Source organism: Geospiza fortis, unplaced genomic scaffold (assembly GCF_000277835.1).
Source record: "Geospiza fortis unplaced genomic scaffold, GeoFor_1.0 scaffold102, whole genome shotgun sequence".
Classification (NCBI taxonomy): domain Eukaryota; kingdom Metazoa; phylum Chordata; class Aves; order Passeriformes; family Thraupidae; genus Geospiza; species Geospiza fortis.
The window spans coordinates 2,654,410-2,671,510 of record NW_005054373.1 but is presented as its reverse complement, the minus strand read 5'-3'; the positions used below and the strand labels follow the sequence as shown (position 1 = coordinate 2,671,510).

Below are 17,101 nucleotides of genomic sequence, written 5' to 3'. Positions count from 1 at the left end.
CGCGTGCCCGCCGGGACCCTCGGGTGCGGCTCTCTGTGCCAGCGCTGCCCGGCGTCCCACGCCCGCCGGCCCAGGGTGCTGGGGAAGAAAGGGCCCTTTCTCTGCCCCACTTTAAAGCGGCTCCGCAGCTCCTCCTCCGAGGAGGGTGGGCACCTGCGTGAGGGAGGCACCCTGGCAGTGAGGGGGGCCGCTGCCGAGGCCAGGGCTGAGACACCCCCAGGATGGCCCTGGGGACCCCCATTGCTCGGGATCACCGTGTGCCCAGGGGTCACAAATGCCCTGTGGTGATCCATGCGCCCCTGCGGTCACGCACCTTGGGGGTGCTGCCATAGGGCTCCTCTGTGCCCTGGGGGATTGTGCACCTTAGGGTCCCCATGTGTCCTGAGGTCCTCTGTCTGCTGGGGGGACCCCTGAACCCTGGGGGTCTGCATATCTTGAGGGGTCCCCCATGCCCCGAGGCCTGTGTGTCCTGTGGGGGTCACTGTGCCGCATGGCACTCGTGTCTTGGGAGTCCCACCTGCTGTGGGGGTCACCCACACCCCCTGTGCTATCCATGCCCCTCGGGGACCCCTGTAGGACCCTCTGCAAGGCCCGATCCAGGCTGTCCCAGGCACTGGGACTGGGAGGGTCCCATTCCCATGGCCCCAGGGGAGATGTTGTACAGCGGGGCGGGCACGGGACGCGACAGGGATCGTCCAGGGCACGGTTAAATGGGACACAGCGAGCGCGGCACCACGGGGAGGCTGCGGGGACAGGGCCCAGCTGACCATCATGTGCCTTGGGTCCGTGTTGATGCCTGGAGCCGCGGGCTGCCAAAGAGCCATTCACAGCTCCGCGGGCAGGCCGCTCCCACGGGTGCCCACTTCCGCTGGGAAGCCCTTCCCTGTGGCAGGGATGGAAAGGGCACAGCTGCACACACCGGGCAGGGGGGCCCAGGCTGCCCCAGTGCCAAATTACGGGGATGGGATGCCATGGGATTTGGATGTACCAGTGGGGAATGGAGCCGGGGCGGGCTGGCTCCAGGCTCAGGGGCTGCACACCCAGCCCAGCTACATCCCCCAGGGAGGCAATACAGCAGGAACAGGGATTTATTCCATGTATTCACCATTACTCAGCAAAAAAGGGAAAAAAGCTTTACGGGAACAAGGATGAGCTAAGGTTTTACTGTGGCTTGCCTTGCTCCTTGCTCTAGGTGAAGGTGAGGGAATAAAGGAGAGACAAACAAAGAAGGGGGCAAGATTTCTTCTCCAAACATAAACAAAAGGCTGAAAAAGCTGCTCCTTGCACAATTCTAGTGGCACGGGGGACTCTCAGACCTTTGGAAGGTTCAGTGTAGTGGGGGTGCAGCGTATTTTGTGGAGGGAAGGAAGCTCCAGGCTACGGGAAGCACAAAGGAGCTGAAGAAGAGGGCAGTAAAAGCCCTCTGGGAATTAAGGACAAGAGCCAGGAGAACAGGGAGGGGAATAGGATGGAAATTGTGTGTAGAGGAGGCCAGAAGGGGACTAAGCTGCCATGGGGACAAGGGACAGCTGCTGTTGATTAGCTCGGACATGCTCAGACAGCCCTTGTCCCCCGTTGAGAGAGAGGCCCTGGACAAGGCCCGTGGCTGTGGCTTCAGCCCCCCTCCCTGGATGGAGACCACGCCACGGATGCAGCCCCCTCCTCAGGAGAGCCCATTCCCACAGCCAGTCCGTTTGTGTGACTTTATTGGAGTGCGACACAAATGGGGGGTGACAGAGAGGCTCTGGGGAGGGAGGCACGCCCCGGCTCAATCCCAGTCACCATCGCCCTCGGGATTGTCCTCGCGGGGGGGCTCCTGGAACTGGATGTTGGCCAGCATGTCCCGCATGGCCGCCATCAGCCGGTTCACCCCCTGGTTGAGGTCCTGCGCCGCCCCGGCCTCGTCGTCCCCGTCGTGCCGCATGTCCCCCTGCAAGAGAGCAGCACGGTGCAGCCAGGGACAGGGACAGCACCAGGGCCAAACCAGCAGCAGGCTGCTGCCAGCAGTGGCTCCTGGAGCAGGAACACCACAGGGGAACGGTGCACCCAAATCCCAGCCTGCACTCACCTGCAAGTTAAAATTTGGCAACAGCGAGCGGAAGAAGAGGGATAAAGTGCTTTCGTTGGAGGGATGGCTCGTCCTGGAAAACACAAGTGGCACCATGGTGAAGGTACAGCTCAGTTTGTGACTCCCCACTGGGATGTGGGAGCTGCTGGGAGAACCAGAACCATGGTGCTGCTGGAACCAGCCCTGAGGGAGGGAACTGGGGAGTTCCAATGGGACTCTGAATTCAGGCAACTCTGAGCAAACCAGTCACTAAGAGCACAACCAAGGCCAGGTTGGAAGGGGCTTGGAGCAGCCTGGTCTACTGGAAAGTGTCCCTGTCCATAGCAGGGGGTAGAATGAGATGAGCTTTAAGGTCTTTTGAACCCAAACCATTCCAGGATTCCATGATCCTACCAGCTCTGCCCCGAGTGGATTGGTGTGGAACACACACATGGCATCACCCCAACACCAGGACTGGCTGTATTTAAATTTCCATTTACCCCAAACCCTCCCAGTCAGCCACGGCCTGGGTTTTCCCTGTCTTTTGCCCTATGGCTGGGAATGTCCAGTGGTGACCACCATGGGAAGCAGCAGGACCAGTCCAGCCTGTAGCTCTGCCTGCCTGGAGCACCACAGCTCTTCCTCTGCCATGGAGGAAATGCCAGCCCCGAGTGCCCAGCCTGGCCTGGGGCGGAGGGCATGCAGAGAACACGGCTGGCTGTGCCAGAGCAGGAGGTGGTACCTTTCTGGGCGGGTGTAGGAAACAATGGAATCCAGAGGAGGGAGGGGGTCAAACCCCATCACTGGCTGGGAGGTCACCTCCTGCAGGGAGAGGAGAAAGGAGGGATGAAGGAGAAAGGAAGGAATGAAGAAGAAAGGAAGGAATGAAGGCTGTGCATCCAGCAGCAGCAAACATGGGTGCCCACAGAAGCCATGAGTGACAGGGGTAAGGACGGGCTCAGCAGGGACACAAGTGCCACCACAGCCCCTGTGGCCCATCAGGCCCCTCACCAGAGGCAGGGCTGCCCTGGCCTCCTTCATCTCCGAGAGGATGATGTGCCGGTAGATGTTCCTGGGAGCGCTCTGGTACCGGATCTTCCTCCTGAGACGGGGAGGGGACAGAGCAGTGAGCCCTGAGCAGGCACATTCCCATTTCTGCTGCTCCAGGCACAGTGTCAGCAGCTTCCCTGGCTCTGGGGCACAAGGCCATATTGGATGGAGCTGGCTTAGAGCAAGCCAAAGGGGGTGGGAGCTGCTGAGCTCTGGAGAAAGAGCAGAGAGCTCAGGAATGAGCAGATTGACCTTGGTTTAGGACACCTGACAGCCCTCTCCTGTTTCTCAGCACTGTTCCTAAGCTCTCACCTGCCCTATGTGGCTATCCCTGCCCTTCCAGGCCATCCCTCCACCCTCTCCAGGATGTTTCCAGGGTACAGGTGACAGCCAAGCCTGGGGAAGGCAGTGCAGGATATGCAGCAGGTTCAGCTCTACATTCCCATTTGTGAAAAGCACAGAAGAGCCACTGCCTTCCTGGCTCCATGCTGTGACCTTGGCATCAGACCAGCAGCTGTGGGGCTCTGAGCCCTGTCCCAGACATTGGAACTGCTGCTGCCCAGGACAGACCCTCTGTCCCACTCTGTCCCTGGCACAGGAACCCTGCCCTGCACCCTCTGTGCTCACTTGTGCTCGGCCTCCTGCACCAGCACGTCCCGGGCGTCCACCATGCGCAGCACCTCGTGGGCGTGGGGCTCCAGCCAGGCCATGACAGCCGGGTCCTTCCACAGGGCGTGTGTCCTGCCCACGTACAGGGATGTCAGCTGGTTCAGGGCGGGCGACTGGCTGTGGGAGAGGGCTGTTACTCACGGCACCCTCCTCCTCCTCCTGCTCCTCACGGCATGGCCAGGGCTCAGCTCTGTGCTGGCCTTCGGCGTGCGAACACGAGAGGACTCGCAGGCTCCTGCCTGGATACTGCCATCCACCTCCACCAGAACTTCTGCCTCCATCTATTTTTAGGCTAAGCAGAGCCATGAAATGAGGAAACACTGCCCTGGCCTGAGGGAGAGCCTTCGCACGCTGAGGAAGACCACGTGTCCAGGGAAGGCAGACTGGTTGGAGACAGCCTGCCCTGGGAGGACACATGTGTCACCCTCCCTGCCTGCACACACCAACAGGCTCTGGGCTGAACTCCTGACCCGTCCACCTTGAGCTGAGGTGGGTCTGTCAGCCCCATCCAGAGGCCATTATGGAAATCCATTATCAAAAGGACTATCAAATGAGGCATTACCAAATGAGCCTGCTCAGGGAACCCAAACAAGCTCTGCATTAGCTGTCTGAGCATGCAAGATCCCCGCCGCTGGCAAAATCGATCGCTTCCCTTTGCTGAGAGCATCTCCAGGCCTTACCAGATCTGGGCATTCAGCCCAAAGAAGGGGTGGGAGGCGACCCTGGCATCGGGCTGCACACTGCAGTGATCCAACAGCGGCATCAGAACTGCAAGACAAAGGCAGAGAACTTGTCTGATAAGGGGCAGTGTGGGGTGGGGTCACCCTCCACTCCTCAGGGCCAGAACCCCCTGGGGCACTAACAAGGACACAAGGAGGGGGTGAGGACACTGCTGGTCCCTGTGCTCACAAGGGCATTATTTCAGTCACCCCAACGAGCAGCCTAAAAGATGTTTCCAGCCCCCACAAACTGAATCTCTGTTGGAGAGCTGGTTCTTCCTGCTGCACACACCCTCCCCTGGGCCTGAGGGCTGTGTGCTCCTTTCATGGACAGCAGCACCCACAGGATGAAAGGGAGAGTGATGGGCACCCATGGGGAGAGCACATCCAAAACAGAGCTGTGCCTCGGAGGGAGAGCCAAGGAGACTGGCTTGTCCTTGCTCTGGGCAGCCCCGAGGAGGTGAGACATCTCCCTGCTCCAACATTCCAGCTCTCACCCTCCCCCAGCCTGCTCACCCCTGACCACTGCTGCTGGAGGAGCATTGGCTGCTCTGGGGAGGGTGGGCAGAATCATGGAACCACAGAACTGAAAGGCTGGAAGAGCCTCTAAGATCATTGATCCCAACCACTCCCACAGCACTGCCAAGGCCACCCCTAACCCATGTCCTCGGGCGCCATGTCCACAGTCCCTCCAGGACTGGGGACTCCACCAGTGCCCTGGGCAGCTGTGCCAGGGCTGGACAACACTTCTGGGGAAGGAATTGCTCCAAATACCAAACTTTGAGGCTGTTTCCTCTTGTCCTGTCCCTGTTCCCTGGGAGCAGAGCCTGACTCCCTGGCTGCCCCCTCCTGTCAGGGAGTTGTGCAGGGCCAGAAGGAACCCCTGAGCCTCCTTTTCTCCAGGCTGAGCCCCCCAGCTGTCTCAGCTGCTCCTGATGCTCCAGCCCCTTCTGCAGCTCTGTTCCCTTCCCCAGACAGGCTCCAGCCCCTCGGTGTCTGTGCTGGGGTGAGGAGCCCAGAGCTGCACTCTCCCCAGCACACTGGGCACAGGCACTGCTGTTCTGCCCGACCGCTTCCGCTCTGACTCAGGGCTCCCTCCCCACAGGCCCTTGCCTGCTGGGAATGCAGCCCTGCCTGCCGGGAATGCAGCCCCGGCTGTCCCAGGAGGACAGTGACAAAGCCCTCGCTGAGGATGGCCTCACCAGAGGGGACAGACTCACCGCTTGGGAACATGATGAGCGCGAGCTGGATGAGCTGGGCTGCTCGCTCCCGGGCCTGGCTCCGCTCCAGCTCCGGGCGCTCTTCCTGCTGGCTCAGGAGGAAATAGGCCAGTGGCACCGAGAAGGCAAAATTGGGCAGCTGGGACAGATTCCGGTGACTCTGCAGGATCAGGGACACAGAGGTACCGAGAAGTGATGCTGTGCAGCCTGCTGGGGTTAAGTGAGCTCCCAGCCGCTGGCTCCGTGCCCCCACAGCTGAGTGAGCAATTCTGAGCTCTCACAACTATTTGCAGGACTCAAGGATTACAGCAACCAGCAGCACAGCCTTTATGGATCATTCCAATGGCGCTGGGCTGGCAGCTGGGCTGTGAGACCCCCTCCAAAGGGCTCACCTGGTGGGGAGCAGCCCAGGCAGCCATGCCCTCACCTGCTGGCCACTCACCTCCCACTCCTGGAAGAGGCGGGTCAGGAAGGAGTATTCCCTGGCCCGCAGGGACAGGAAGTCGATCATCAGCAGCACACAGAGAGGGTCATCCTCAGGATCAAGGCTTGGGAGCAGGGGGAGAGAATAAGCTCAGTGTCACAACAGCTGAGAGAGCTGCCCCGATTTCCGAGTCAAACAGCCTCTCCCAGTGACATCCAGTGACTCAGCAAATGGAGAGAACAGGAACACATCCTGCACGGCCAGCAGGATGACAGAGTGGTGCTCTGTGTCCCTACAGAGGGGACAGTCCCCTGCCACCACCCAGGAGGAGGATCAGTGGCCACAAACTGAGTGGGCTGAAGCCACCACCACACTTTGCTCTGCTGAGCCTCCAAGCTCAGCCACAGTTTGGCAGTCACAAGCCACCCAGGGCCCCTCCTCACCCATCACCTCTCCATGGGCACCAGCACATCCCCAGCACAGATCCACGCAGCTTTAAGGGGGATGATGAGCCCATACCAAGCCCAGGAGCAGCAGAACCTGTCTGGGGTGACTGTCCCCCCCAAACCCAGACACTCCACCCTCGGTGGAGGCACCTACCTCAGGATGAGCTTGCAGAACTCCAGGGCAGTGCGGGGACAGCCCCTCTTCTCCAGGAACATCAGGTGCTTGAAGAGAGCCAGGAAGAAAGCCCTGCATGAGAACAGCAGCAGGACTGAGAGGCCAGATGTGGAAAGAAGTATTTTGTGCCACTCAAAATAAGGGACACAGTCATCAAGAGCTCCACACCCCCAAGCATCACATTGTGGTGTGGCACGGGGTGCCACAGACCCCCCATCTCTTGTTTTTGTTATCTTTTTGTGCAAGAACAGGGACAGAAAACTCACAACCCGCTCTGGAGACTGGGACCAGGACAAGTAAATCCCCCAAGTCCACATCTCGCCTTGTCCCAGGGATGGGGGGACAGTGACACAGAGTGGGGAGGCCCAACACCTGAACTGGTGATACAGGTCACTGATGGCACAAAGTATGTCAGCCAGAGGGACTGAAATGTGAGCACCCTCCAGGTACAGCAGTTTGGGAGAGATGGCTTGGGTCAGCTGACTGGAAAATTCCCAGAATAAAGTCACCTTTCCCAGCAGCTGCAGAGCTGGAGTTACATAAAGATCCAGGCTGGGAGGAGTGTGAGTGCTGGGAGTGATGGCTGGAAACACACAGCAAGGATTTTTGTGACCATTTTGGGCTGAGGGGTACTAATGGCATGAGGAGGATATGACAGGGAGGGACAGTTCCTACTGCAGGAAGGTATCCCTTGGGAAAAGGGATGCTTTGTGCAGAAGCTTCCATGCACGAGCTGCCTGTGCTCCAGCACCATCCCAGGAGCCCCCAGCAGGAAGGGACAGTCAGGGGTCTCCCTGGGTGAGCAGCAGTGTGAATCTGGCTGGCTGTGGCCAAAGGGGCTCCAGCTGAGCCCCCCTGGTGCCCAGCCCTGCTCACCTGTTCTCTGGGCGCCGGTAGTCCAGCCTGCAGCTCCCGCTGGTGAGGCTGAACACGGGGTGGAAGGCGCACTCCAGGCTGTACAGTGCCCGCTCTGGGGACAGCAAGGGCAGTGTCAGGCACAGGACAGGGACACCAGCCCAGCACAGCACTGCCCAGCACTCCCTTTAGCCCCAAAGAGAGGAAACCAGCTCGTTCCCAGCCCAGCCAGGCACAGTCCCTTCACACAATGCGGTGGCAACAGGTACCAGGGCAGTGAGCACTTCCACATTAGATCACACTCTGGGTGGGAAAAGGAACCATTCTGGGATTGAGGTTGGTCCAGGAAAAGCCAAGCTCCTGCCCTCCAGTGCCCCTGCCAGGGAAGGATTTCACAGCAGCACATCTGCTCCTCACCTCACGCTTACCTATGAGATCCCGGGCCATCTCCTGGTCCTCCTGCATGCGGCACACGTCGCTGAGCTGCAGCAGGGAGTCCACGTGGTAGGGGTTCATCTGGAGCAGCAGCTGCACAAGAGCATGGCAAACACTCTGGGTCACTGCCAGGGGCTCAGGAATTCGGTCACTGACCCAGGTACCTGCCAGCAGCCAGCTGTGTGACACACAATGCCAAGAGCTCCCTTAATCCCACCCTGCCAGATCCATCCCTGAGCTGGAAGGGCACAGGGAGCTCTGTCCCCACCACGTTCAGGATGGGAGCCTCCCTTGGGCAGCTCCCTCCCAGCTTTTCCAGCAGAGCCCATGCCAGGCCTTTGCTCATCTTCACTGTCCTCCTCCAGATGTCTCCCAGCTCCTCCATTTCCTTGGAAAGGACAGAATGAGATGCAGGCACTGTCACAGGTTTGGGGTTTTTATCTATCCCTCAACAGTTCTGAGCATTTGATCAAGTTTTACATTCTCTGGAAATTGAGAGGACATTTGGACACATCTATTACAAATCCAGGAATCAGCAGTAGTAATGGATAACAATAATAAATAAATATTTACTTCCAGGCTTCAGAAGAGAAGTTTCTCACTTCACTAATTATATTACAAATAGGCTTTTCTCAAGTACCTAAAACCTCAGCTCAGTAAAAAATACTGAAGCTACAAATCTTCTCACAGTTTAGTTTGGGGAGTTTTTTTTCTCCTAAAACTGAAAACATAAAGCTTCCAAAGCTCCAAAAGTTTCCATCTGCAGGGTGGGGACCTGTGGGACCACCAACAACACAAAGACTGGATGTTCCAGGCTGGCCCAGCCCAGCCTGGAGCCACTTGCCTGATGCTTAACCTCTTCCATAAGGGGTAAAACTCTTAAGCTCCTTTCCAGTTCACTTTTTGGGGGGACATGGAGCTCTGTGATGGGAAAAAGCCAAGAAAAGGTCACCAAGGGTGACCTTTGAACCTACCAGCAAGTGCAGAAAAAACACTCACTGAACAAGAGGCTCCCCAAAAGTGATGCTTTATGTGCTGCAACCACAGCAACAAGGCAGAGCTGAGCTCCAGCTATGCCAGGACAGTGGTGACCATGGAAAAAACTGTCTGGAATTGCCAAACCTCTGTTAGATCTTACCCTTTGCAGAAAAGAGGAAGACTTCAGGCTGTACAAATGTCCTCAAATTCAGCCCAATCCCCTGAGAGGGTCAGAGCTTCCAGATTAAAACACCATGGAAAGCCTGTTCTGTGTGGGGGACTGAGCTTGAGCTGTCCTTGGGACACTCACTGCTGCACAGGAATTACTTTGGCTCACTTAATCCAAATCCCTCAATCCAGGCAGAACTGCTGACCTGGAGAGAGCCCCACGGCCCTGAGCCGAGGGTGGGAAAGCAGAAGGAAGTAAACTTTATTTAGCAGACAATGGGCTCTTTGAAGAACATCTCCAGGGCACATATCCCAGCTCATGTGGCCAGACCTTTCAGAGAAACATCTCTCAGTTATGGTTTAGTTGGGTGCAGAGCAATTTTGCTGTTGCTTATCACTCCAAACTATAAATGTTACCATACAGCTTAATGAGCTCGGACACGCATGAAGGACTCCCCACACAAAAGCCTGTTTTGCTGAAATACCAAGAAAAGACAGATTTTTCATCCTTGCAGGAGTTTATAAATAGAACAGCTGTTAGTTTGGATTGCCAGTTCACGATGGGTTTATACAATATTCCTCCTTTCCCAGCTAAGACCTGAGACAAGGGGGCTTTGTTCCCCCCCTTGCAGCCAAAGGGACAGTTCCTGTGGGCTCCTCTCTCAGAAGGTGACCTGGCACGTGCTTGGCACAGCCACCAAGGCTCAGCCACCAGCCCTCCTCTGCACCAAGGAGGTCACTGGTTAACCAGGTGACAGCCCAGCTCACACCCAGTGCTGCCTCACCCCACACAGAGGGACACAGGGCTCTACTGGCCAAACAAGTCCTAACAGCCCAAACAAGCCTGGAAATAAATAATCCAAGGCTCTGCAGAGGGATCTGGACAGGATGGATCAAGGGGATGAGGCCAGAGGGACGAAGGACAACATGGCGACATGCTGGGTCCTGCTTGTGGGTCACACCAACCCCATGGATGAAACAGGCTGGGGGAAAAGTGGCTGGAAAAGGACCTGGGGGTGCAGGAGACAGTGGATGGACAGGATCCCAGGTGGGCACCTGGCCTGTGTCAGCCAGGTGTGGCCACAGCACCAGGACAGTGCCCATCCCCTGTGCTGGTACTGCTGGGGCACTTCCAGCTCTGGGGTCAGTTCTGGGCCCCTCACCCCAACACAAACATCAGGGGGCTGGAACATGTCCAGGGAAGGGCAATGGAGCTGGAAAAGGGACTGGAGCAGCAGAAACAGCAGAGGGAGCTGGGGGCACTCAGCCTGGAGAAAAGGAGGCTCAGGGGGAACCTTGTGGCTCTGCACAGCTCCCTGACAGGAGGGGACAGCCAGGGGGGTCAGGTTTTGCTGAACAGGGGAACAGGGACAAGAAGAAACAGCTTCAAGCTGTGGCAGAGGAGATTCAGGTTGAATATCTGGAACAATTCCTTCCCCAGAAGTGTTGTCCAGCCCTGGCCCCAGAGCAGGGGTGAATTCCCCATCCTTGGATTGGTTTAAAAGCTGTGTAGATGTGACACCTGGGGACAGGGGCTGGGGTGGCCTCGGCAGTGCTGGGGGAACAGTTGGCTTAGAGCCTTTCCAACCCAAACGATTCCACTGGAATGCACCAGCCCAGCTCCCCAGGGAAAGGGGCTGCAGGAGCACAGGAGGGAACAGCAGGACCAAGCCAACGTACCACGATGTTGTTGGGGTCCATGGACTCCACAGCGTCCAGGAACTTGAACTGCACCTGCTGGTACTCACGGTGGTGCTCAAAGGTGAAGTGCTGCACCCCCCTCCGCGTGTCCAGCAGCTGCATGGTGATACCTGCAGGGTGCAGGGGAGACCTGGGTACCCCAGAGAACCTCCTCTGCTCTCTCACAGCATCACTGGGTCTACAGACACATGTGGTTTTGGAAACTCCCAGAGAATTTCCCTCTTTCCCCCCCCACCCCATGAGCCCAAGTCTCAAACCCAACCAAAAAGCCCAGGCTGCTCATTCTCCTCAGGGATACTTCTGATTACCCAGCAATTCTGCTGCTAAGATGGAAGCACCCATGCCCTGCTACCTCCAAAAGAGGAGAAAACAAACCCAAATCATAAGGTCCAACTCCACAGAGCTCTCTGTTGAAGCAGGTGTATTTCCACCAGCTGAGGAGCAGGTCCCTCTTAGATTCCATGCCCTGAGCAGCACCCATGTCACATGGGCAGCCCCAAAGAGGGCAGGAGGGAGCCCCAAAGGCCTCACCTGTCTTGCTGTAGCGTGGCCAGGTGTTCTTGGGAGCTGTGAGCCACATGCTGCGGACGTACTGCCGCTGCCTCTGCCTCGGCCTGGGGAGGGAACACACAGCTCACAGCTCCTCTGCACTGACAGCAGGAGGAGGATGAAACCATGTTAAAGGGGAAAATGAGGTCCTATTTCTTCCCCACAGAGAGCTACACAGAGCTGTGCCCAGAGCTCTGTGTTTGCCCCCAAGACACAACACACCTGTGCTCAGGCTTTGCCTTATGTGCACCATCTAGGCCAACCAGTGCCTCCAGCAGCTCCACTTCCAGAGCTTCTCTCCCTGTTTTTATCCTTGCCAAACCCTCAGCTGCCTCTGTGCAGCTTCCCAGGTCCAATGAGGAGAGCCCCACATCCCTCTGACTCATCTCTCTCCCCAGCAGGGCCTTCAAATGTCCACTGGATTAGTTTAAGCTGTACTCGAAAATGCACAATTTATTGGCTCAGGAGCAATTCAGGATCAAGGCTACTCCGAGGGAGCCACACCTCCTCAGAAAGGGATCACAGACTATCCTGAGGTGGAAAGATCCACACAGATTATTAAACCCATCTCCTGGCCCTGCACAGGACAATCCCAAGGAACTGTAGTTTCCTCCTCCAGCACCAAATGCTCCTCCACAGACTCTGTCCCTCCTTCAGCTCAGACCATTCTTGGTTTGCCAAGCAGCTCATGGAAGTGGGGATTTTGTGGATGACAGTGAGCACAGTGCAGTGGATAAATGCAGAGACATCACACCCATGGGGCAACAGGCTCCCTGGGCCCCTGGATACAAGGGGCATGAGATGCTGAAAGCATTCAGGGTTCACTTTCTGCCCAGAGGCTCTGGAATTGCAACAAGGGACAAACACACAAAATCTATGTGCCTGCACTCTGTGAACTTGAGTGAAAGGACTTTGAAAGGTGGTTTGGAAATAAATGAGAGGGGAGAGGAGCAAAAGAAAAAACAAATGCCAGTAAAAGCCTGGAGAAGTCTTTCCCCACCTTGTACATACCACAGAAAATATCTCCCTGCCCCAATAACCAACTACTAAATGAGTAACACATGCTGAGCCTGGGATTACCTGCCCAGGTGTGGCACTGGGGACTCCATGAACCCTGCCAAGGGCAGGATAGACACACCTCCTCGGATTTGGAAAGGATTTAGTACCAAATTCTGGACTAACCTCTGGTCCCCGAGCACAGCACGAGCTCCAAAGTATCTCTTCAACTCATTCTCTGGATTCAAGTTTCTGAGAAGGTGGAAAGAAGAAAGAAAAGCTCCATCAGTTAAACAGTGCCACACTCAAGTCTCTCCATCAACACTCAGCACCCCAAAGTGTCTCTGGAAAACCCCCAAACTGTCCCACACTCCTCACTGATCAGACACAGTGTGGAGAAAGGAGACTGAAACTGCCAGCACTGGAAGGGAAAGCCCTGTTCCATGGACAGGCTTCCTTCCTGCCCTGCTCCTGAGCTGGGGAATTCTGCTGCTGCCCTCTCCAGGGCAGCTGGAGCCTTGGCTGGGATGTTCCTGGGAACAGCCAGGGCTCGGGAGCACAAGTGAATCCCATGGCAAGCTTCACACACCAGGGCTACTGGCACCTCTGCAGAGGTTCTGAGGCTGGAAGGTCCCTCTGGAGACTAACCTGGTCCTGCCACCACTGCAAGCAGGCCTGGCAGCAGAGAATCCCCATCAGAACCAAACTCAGCTCCCACAGGAGCAGACAGGAGCAGGGATGTGCACAACCATCCCAACTCTTTCAATCACGGTGTGGAGCTCTTGGCCTGGTCACACTGGGAAGGTCCCAGCTCCGTTCCTCAGGGAGCAGATGTCCCTCAGACCAACCAGAGCCGGGTGGGAGGCAGCAGTACCTGTGCTCCACGTAGAGCAGGGGCCGGCTGTCGGTGCTGACCCCGCCCTGGCTCTGCGGGGCCAGCCGGGGGTCCTCGATCCTCTCCAGAAGGCTCTCGATGTCCTCCAGGTCGTTGTCTTCCTTCAGAAAGGCAAAGCCAAGGCCTTTGTCACAGGCTGAGCCACAGCAGCCGGCAGGTCACCCAGCACAGATGACACCCAGCTGCCTCCCTGGGTGAGGGGCTGCGGCTCCTCAGAGAACCCAGAATGGTTTAGGTTGGAAGGGACCTTAAAGCTCATCATGATCCATGTCCCATGGGCAGGGACACCTTCCACTGTCCCAGGCTGCTCCAAGCCCTGTCCAGCCTGGCCTTGGGCACTGCCAGGGATCCAGGGGCAGCCCCAGCTGCTCTGAGCACCTGTGCCAGGGCATCACCACTCTCCTCACAGGGAAGAATTTCCTCCCAATATCCCATATAACCCTGCCCTCTGATAGTGGGAAGACATTTTCCCTTGTCCTGACACTCCAGGCCCTTGTCCAAAGACATTTAAATTATTTAAATAACCAGCCTGCACCCCCTACTGTCCATGGAAACACCAAGGTATTGCTGTGAGCCTCATGACAAGGTCTCAAACACTCACATGACTTTAATCCAAGTCTCCCATTCCCCATTTTCCAACCACCCCAGGAATCCATCCAGCTGCTCACATCCAACGTTATATAACACTTGAACCCTGATTTCCCTCCATTTTCCCCCAACAAACAACAACTGACACATTTCTTACGTGCCTGTTGCCCATCCTCCTCATGATGTCCCTGGGTGGAACACAGAATTCCATTCAGGACACCCAAGCAGCACTGCCAGGCTGCCTTTTCAAGCTAAATTTAGCCCCTGTGCGTGGAGTGTACACAGGAAAGGGATAATGTGCTCTGCATGGAAGTGCTGGAACAGAGGCTGTATTATCCCTCACTGCCTGGGCCTGGGTGTCCCCCCAGCCTCCAGCTGGCACACGTCCCCCTGCTGCTCAGTATTCCTGGACTGGGAAAGGAAACAGGCTCTCCAAGAGGGTTCTCCACCTCAGAAACTCACTTCTGAGTGGCATTCCCAGGGAGGAGGAATCAGCATCCCTGCTGTCATGGCTTAGCCCTTCACTCCAGAATCCAGTGGCTCAGGATGGTGACCAAAGACTCTCCCTGGAGGGAACAGGGAGGTTGGACTCCACCATCTGGGAGTTCTTTTCCAACCTTGAGGATTCTGTGGACAGTTCAGACTCAAACCTCACCAGAAAAGCAGCTCCCACCTGAACCTCACTCCTACTGAATTAGGGAGATAATTATTTTAGTCCATCTGCTACTTCCAGCTCTGGGGTCCCCAGTACTGGTTTCCCTACCCATGGAGGGGGATGGAATGAGATGAGCTTTAAGGTCCTTTCCAATCTAAACCATTCCAGGATTCCACAATCCTAAAGAGGCTTCTTTAACTTTAAATTTTGAAACTGCTTTTTTTGCCTTGACTCTCTCCTACAGTCCCCTCAGAATTCCCACTTTGCCAGCCCCACTGGAGGAACCAGCCTGGTCCCTGACTCAGAACACACACACAGACATACCACAGTCTCTCCTGCTGCATTTTTCTTGGTTTTCCTTTTCTTTTTTTTCTTCCGTGGCTTGTTACTCGTTGCCAGCTGCAAAGACAAAGGCAAGAGCTGTCAGCATTCCCAAGGGTGCCAGCTCCATGGGAAGAAGAGCATTTCCCACAGGGATCAGCACACTGAGGGTCCTTAAATTAAACCAAAATTCACCCATTGGTGTTTGTTAGTGGGTGGAAATCAAGACACATGGAGAAAATGGAGGAAAGCACCAATGATTCACAAAGGGTTAAACCTCAGCTGACTTTCACATCAATGTCTGAGGCTACAAAATCAGAAGAGAAACAAGTTTAGCTGTGCCAGGTGTGGAGGAAATGCTTCAGCCTCTCTCAGTGCCCAGGATAAGCTGCATTTCTGCTTTTCCAGGGTGCAGGACAGTTCCCAATTTCAGTCCCATTTCCACAGAAACCAACACCTGACAAAGGTCCCAGTGCCAGAGTTCCTCTCCCCACAGATTCAGCTGCTCCAGCTCAGGATGCTGGGGGCATTCCCTAACCTGCCTGGCACAGCTGGCAAGCACATTTCCAGGGTCTAGCAGGTAACTCAGCAAGGGATCACAGCATCATGGAATGGTTTGGGGTGGAAGTGACCTCAAAGTTTACCCAGTTCCTATTCCCTGAGGAAGCAGGGACACCTTCCACTAGACCAGGCTGCTCCCAGCCTTGTCCTGGCTCCACCCAGGAGCAGCAGCTGCCTGCCCAGGACTCCCATGTCCTGCCTGGAGCTCTGGGAGCAGCCACAGGCGTGTCCTGCAGTGCTGGCACAGCCAACTCCCCAGGCCAGGACCCCTGGAGCCACTGCTCACACAGGGACACACTGCCCAGAGCACCCACAGCCCCTGGGCTGGCAGAGGCCACTGGCACGGCTGGAATGCACACAGAGAGAGGACTTTGCTCCCCTGCCACCCAAACCAGGGACACAAACCCCAAATGCACAGCAAACAAGTGAGACCAGGGGCCAACCCCCTTTGCTCCCCCAACCCTCTTCTCTGGTGAGATCTGGGCAGGCCTTGCCATGGGAAATTGTCAATTAAATGCCCCTTTCCTTACAGAATCCTGCAAGGAGGCACTTCTGGGCTGATACAGACCACAGGAGGAATCTTGACATCCAATGACAACAAATCACTACGGGCAAGAAGAGGTTCAGCATTCAGCTGACACTATTGAAGTCCTCACATTCCCTGTTCCAAAACAAATGCCTCCTTGAGACCACTCCTCCCTGGCCTGACCTCAGTGCTCACGTGGACACAGCACAATGTGAACACAGCACAACCTCCCTGGGGTGCCTCCTCTCTCTCTGCAGCTGGAGAACCCCTCTGGATCCTTACACAAACCCAGCCCCCAGCACCACCGTGCCCACCCTCCCCGAGTGTGAGTTCCCAGGCTGAGGTGCACGTCCCTGGCAGCAGTTACCGTTCTGTCTGGCTGCTCAGCCTCCTGCCCCTCTCTCTGTCCATCACCGTGTGTCTCTGAAGGAGTCACAGCCCCCTGCTGGCTCCTGTCCCTGCTGCCCTCGGGGCTCCCTCCTGCCGGGTCCTGCTCGCTCAGCCGCTCCTCTCCGGCCGCCGCCTCATCCTCCGACTCCTCAGCTGGGATCTGCAAACACAGGGACAGGCTGCAGGGACAGCATTCCCCAGGGATCTGCTCCAACACTCCTCCTGCACACAGAGGGAGGTTTGGACACCCCTCGTGTCACCCAGGGGCTGCCCGGACAGTCCCACGCACGTGGAGGGGAGCACAGGACCCCCATGGTGTGTCTGTCCCCTCACATCACGGACTCTGCTCTGCCCTTGGGAGAGCTCCCAAACCCAGCCTTGCCCATGCTCACACAGCCAGGCCTCGGGGAGGGACAGGGAATGGCTGGGGCTGGAGGAGGTGTCTGGGGAGCAGGACTAGGCCCTGTCACCCCAAGGACCCAGCAGGGCCCAGCACTGGGGTCCTGCAGTGCTGCGAAGGTGGCAGGGATGCTCCTAGAAACATTTTCACCACTCCAGCTCTGACAGCATACAAACCCAGACCCCCCAGGCCTTTCTCCCAGTTCAGCCCCAGTTGCTGCCCCCCACCCTTCCCACTCACCACCCAGACCCACCACTGCCACCCCAACCACTGACTCCAATCATTGCCATACACACTGCCACCCCTGCCCCCCCCCCCCTCAGCCCCCCCCCC

General features: G+C 56.8%; 1 protein-coding gene across 1 annotated transcript; it reads right to left on the bottom strand.

The window, feature by feature from the left end:
• Positions 1–1,686: 1,686 nt before the first annotated feature.
• Positions 1,687–17,052, bottom strand: TCF25 (transcription factor 25). The gene is made up of 18 exons (XM_014308553.2): positions 17,044–17,052; positions 16,346–16,528; positions 14,895–14,969; positions 13,307–13,428; positions 12,619–12,684; positions 11,419–11,501; positions 10,867–10,997; positions 8,034–8,133; positions 7,627–7,720; positions 6,730–6,822; positions 6,148–6,253; positions 5,706–5,865; positions 4,447–4,534; positions 3,725–3,883; positions 3,059–3,149; positions 2,790–2,869; positions 2,069–2,141; positions 1,687–1,930 (listed from the first exon to the last, which is right to left on the bottom strand). The coding sequence occupies exons 1-18, from the start codon at positions 17,050–17,052 to the stop codon at positions 1,769–1,771; spliced, it is 1,875 nt and encodes a 624-aa protein (XP_014164028.1). The 3' UTR covers positions 1,687–1,768.
• Between the last annotated feature and the right edge of the window lie 49 nt (positions 17,053–17,101).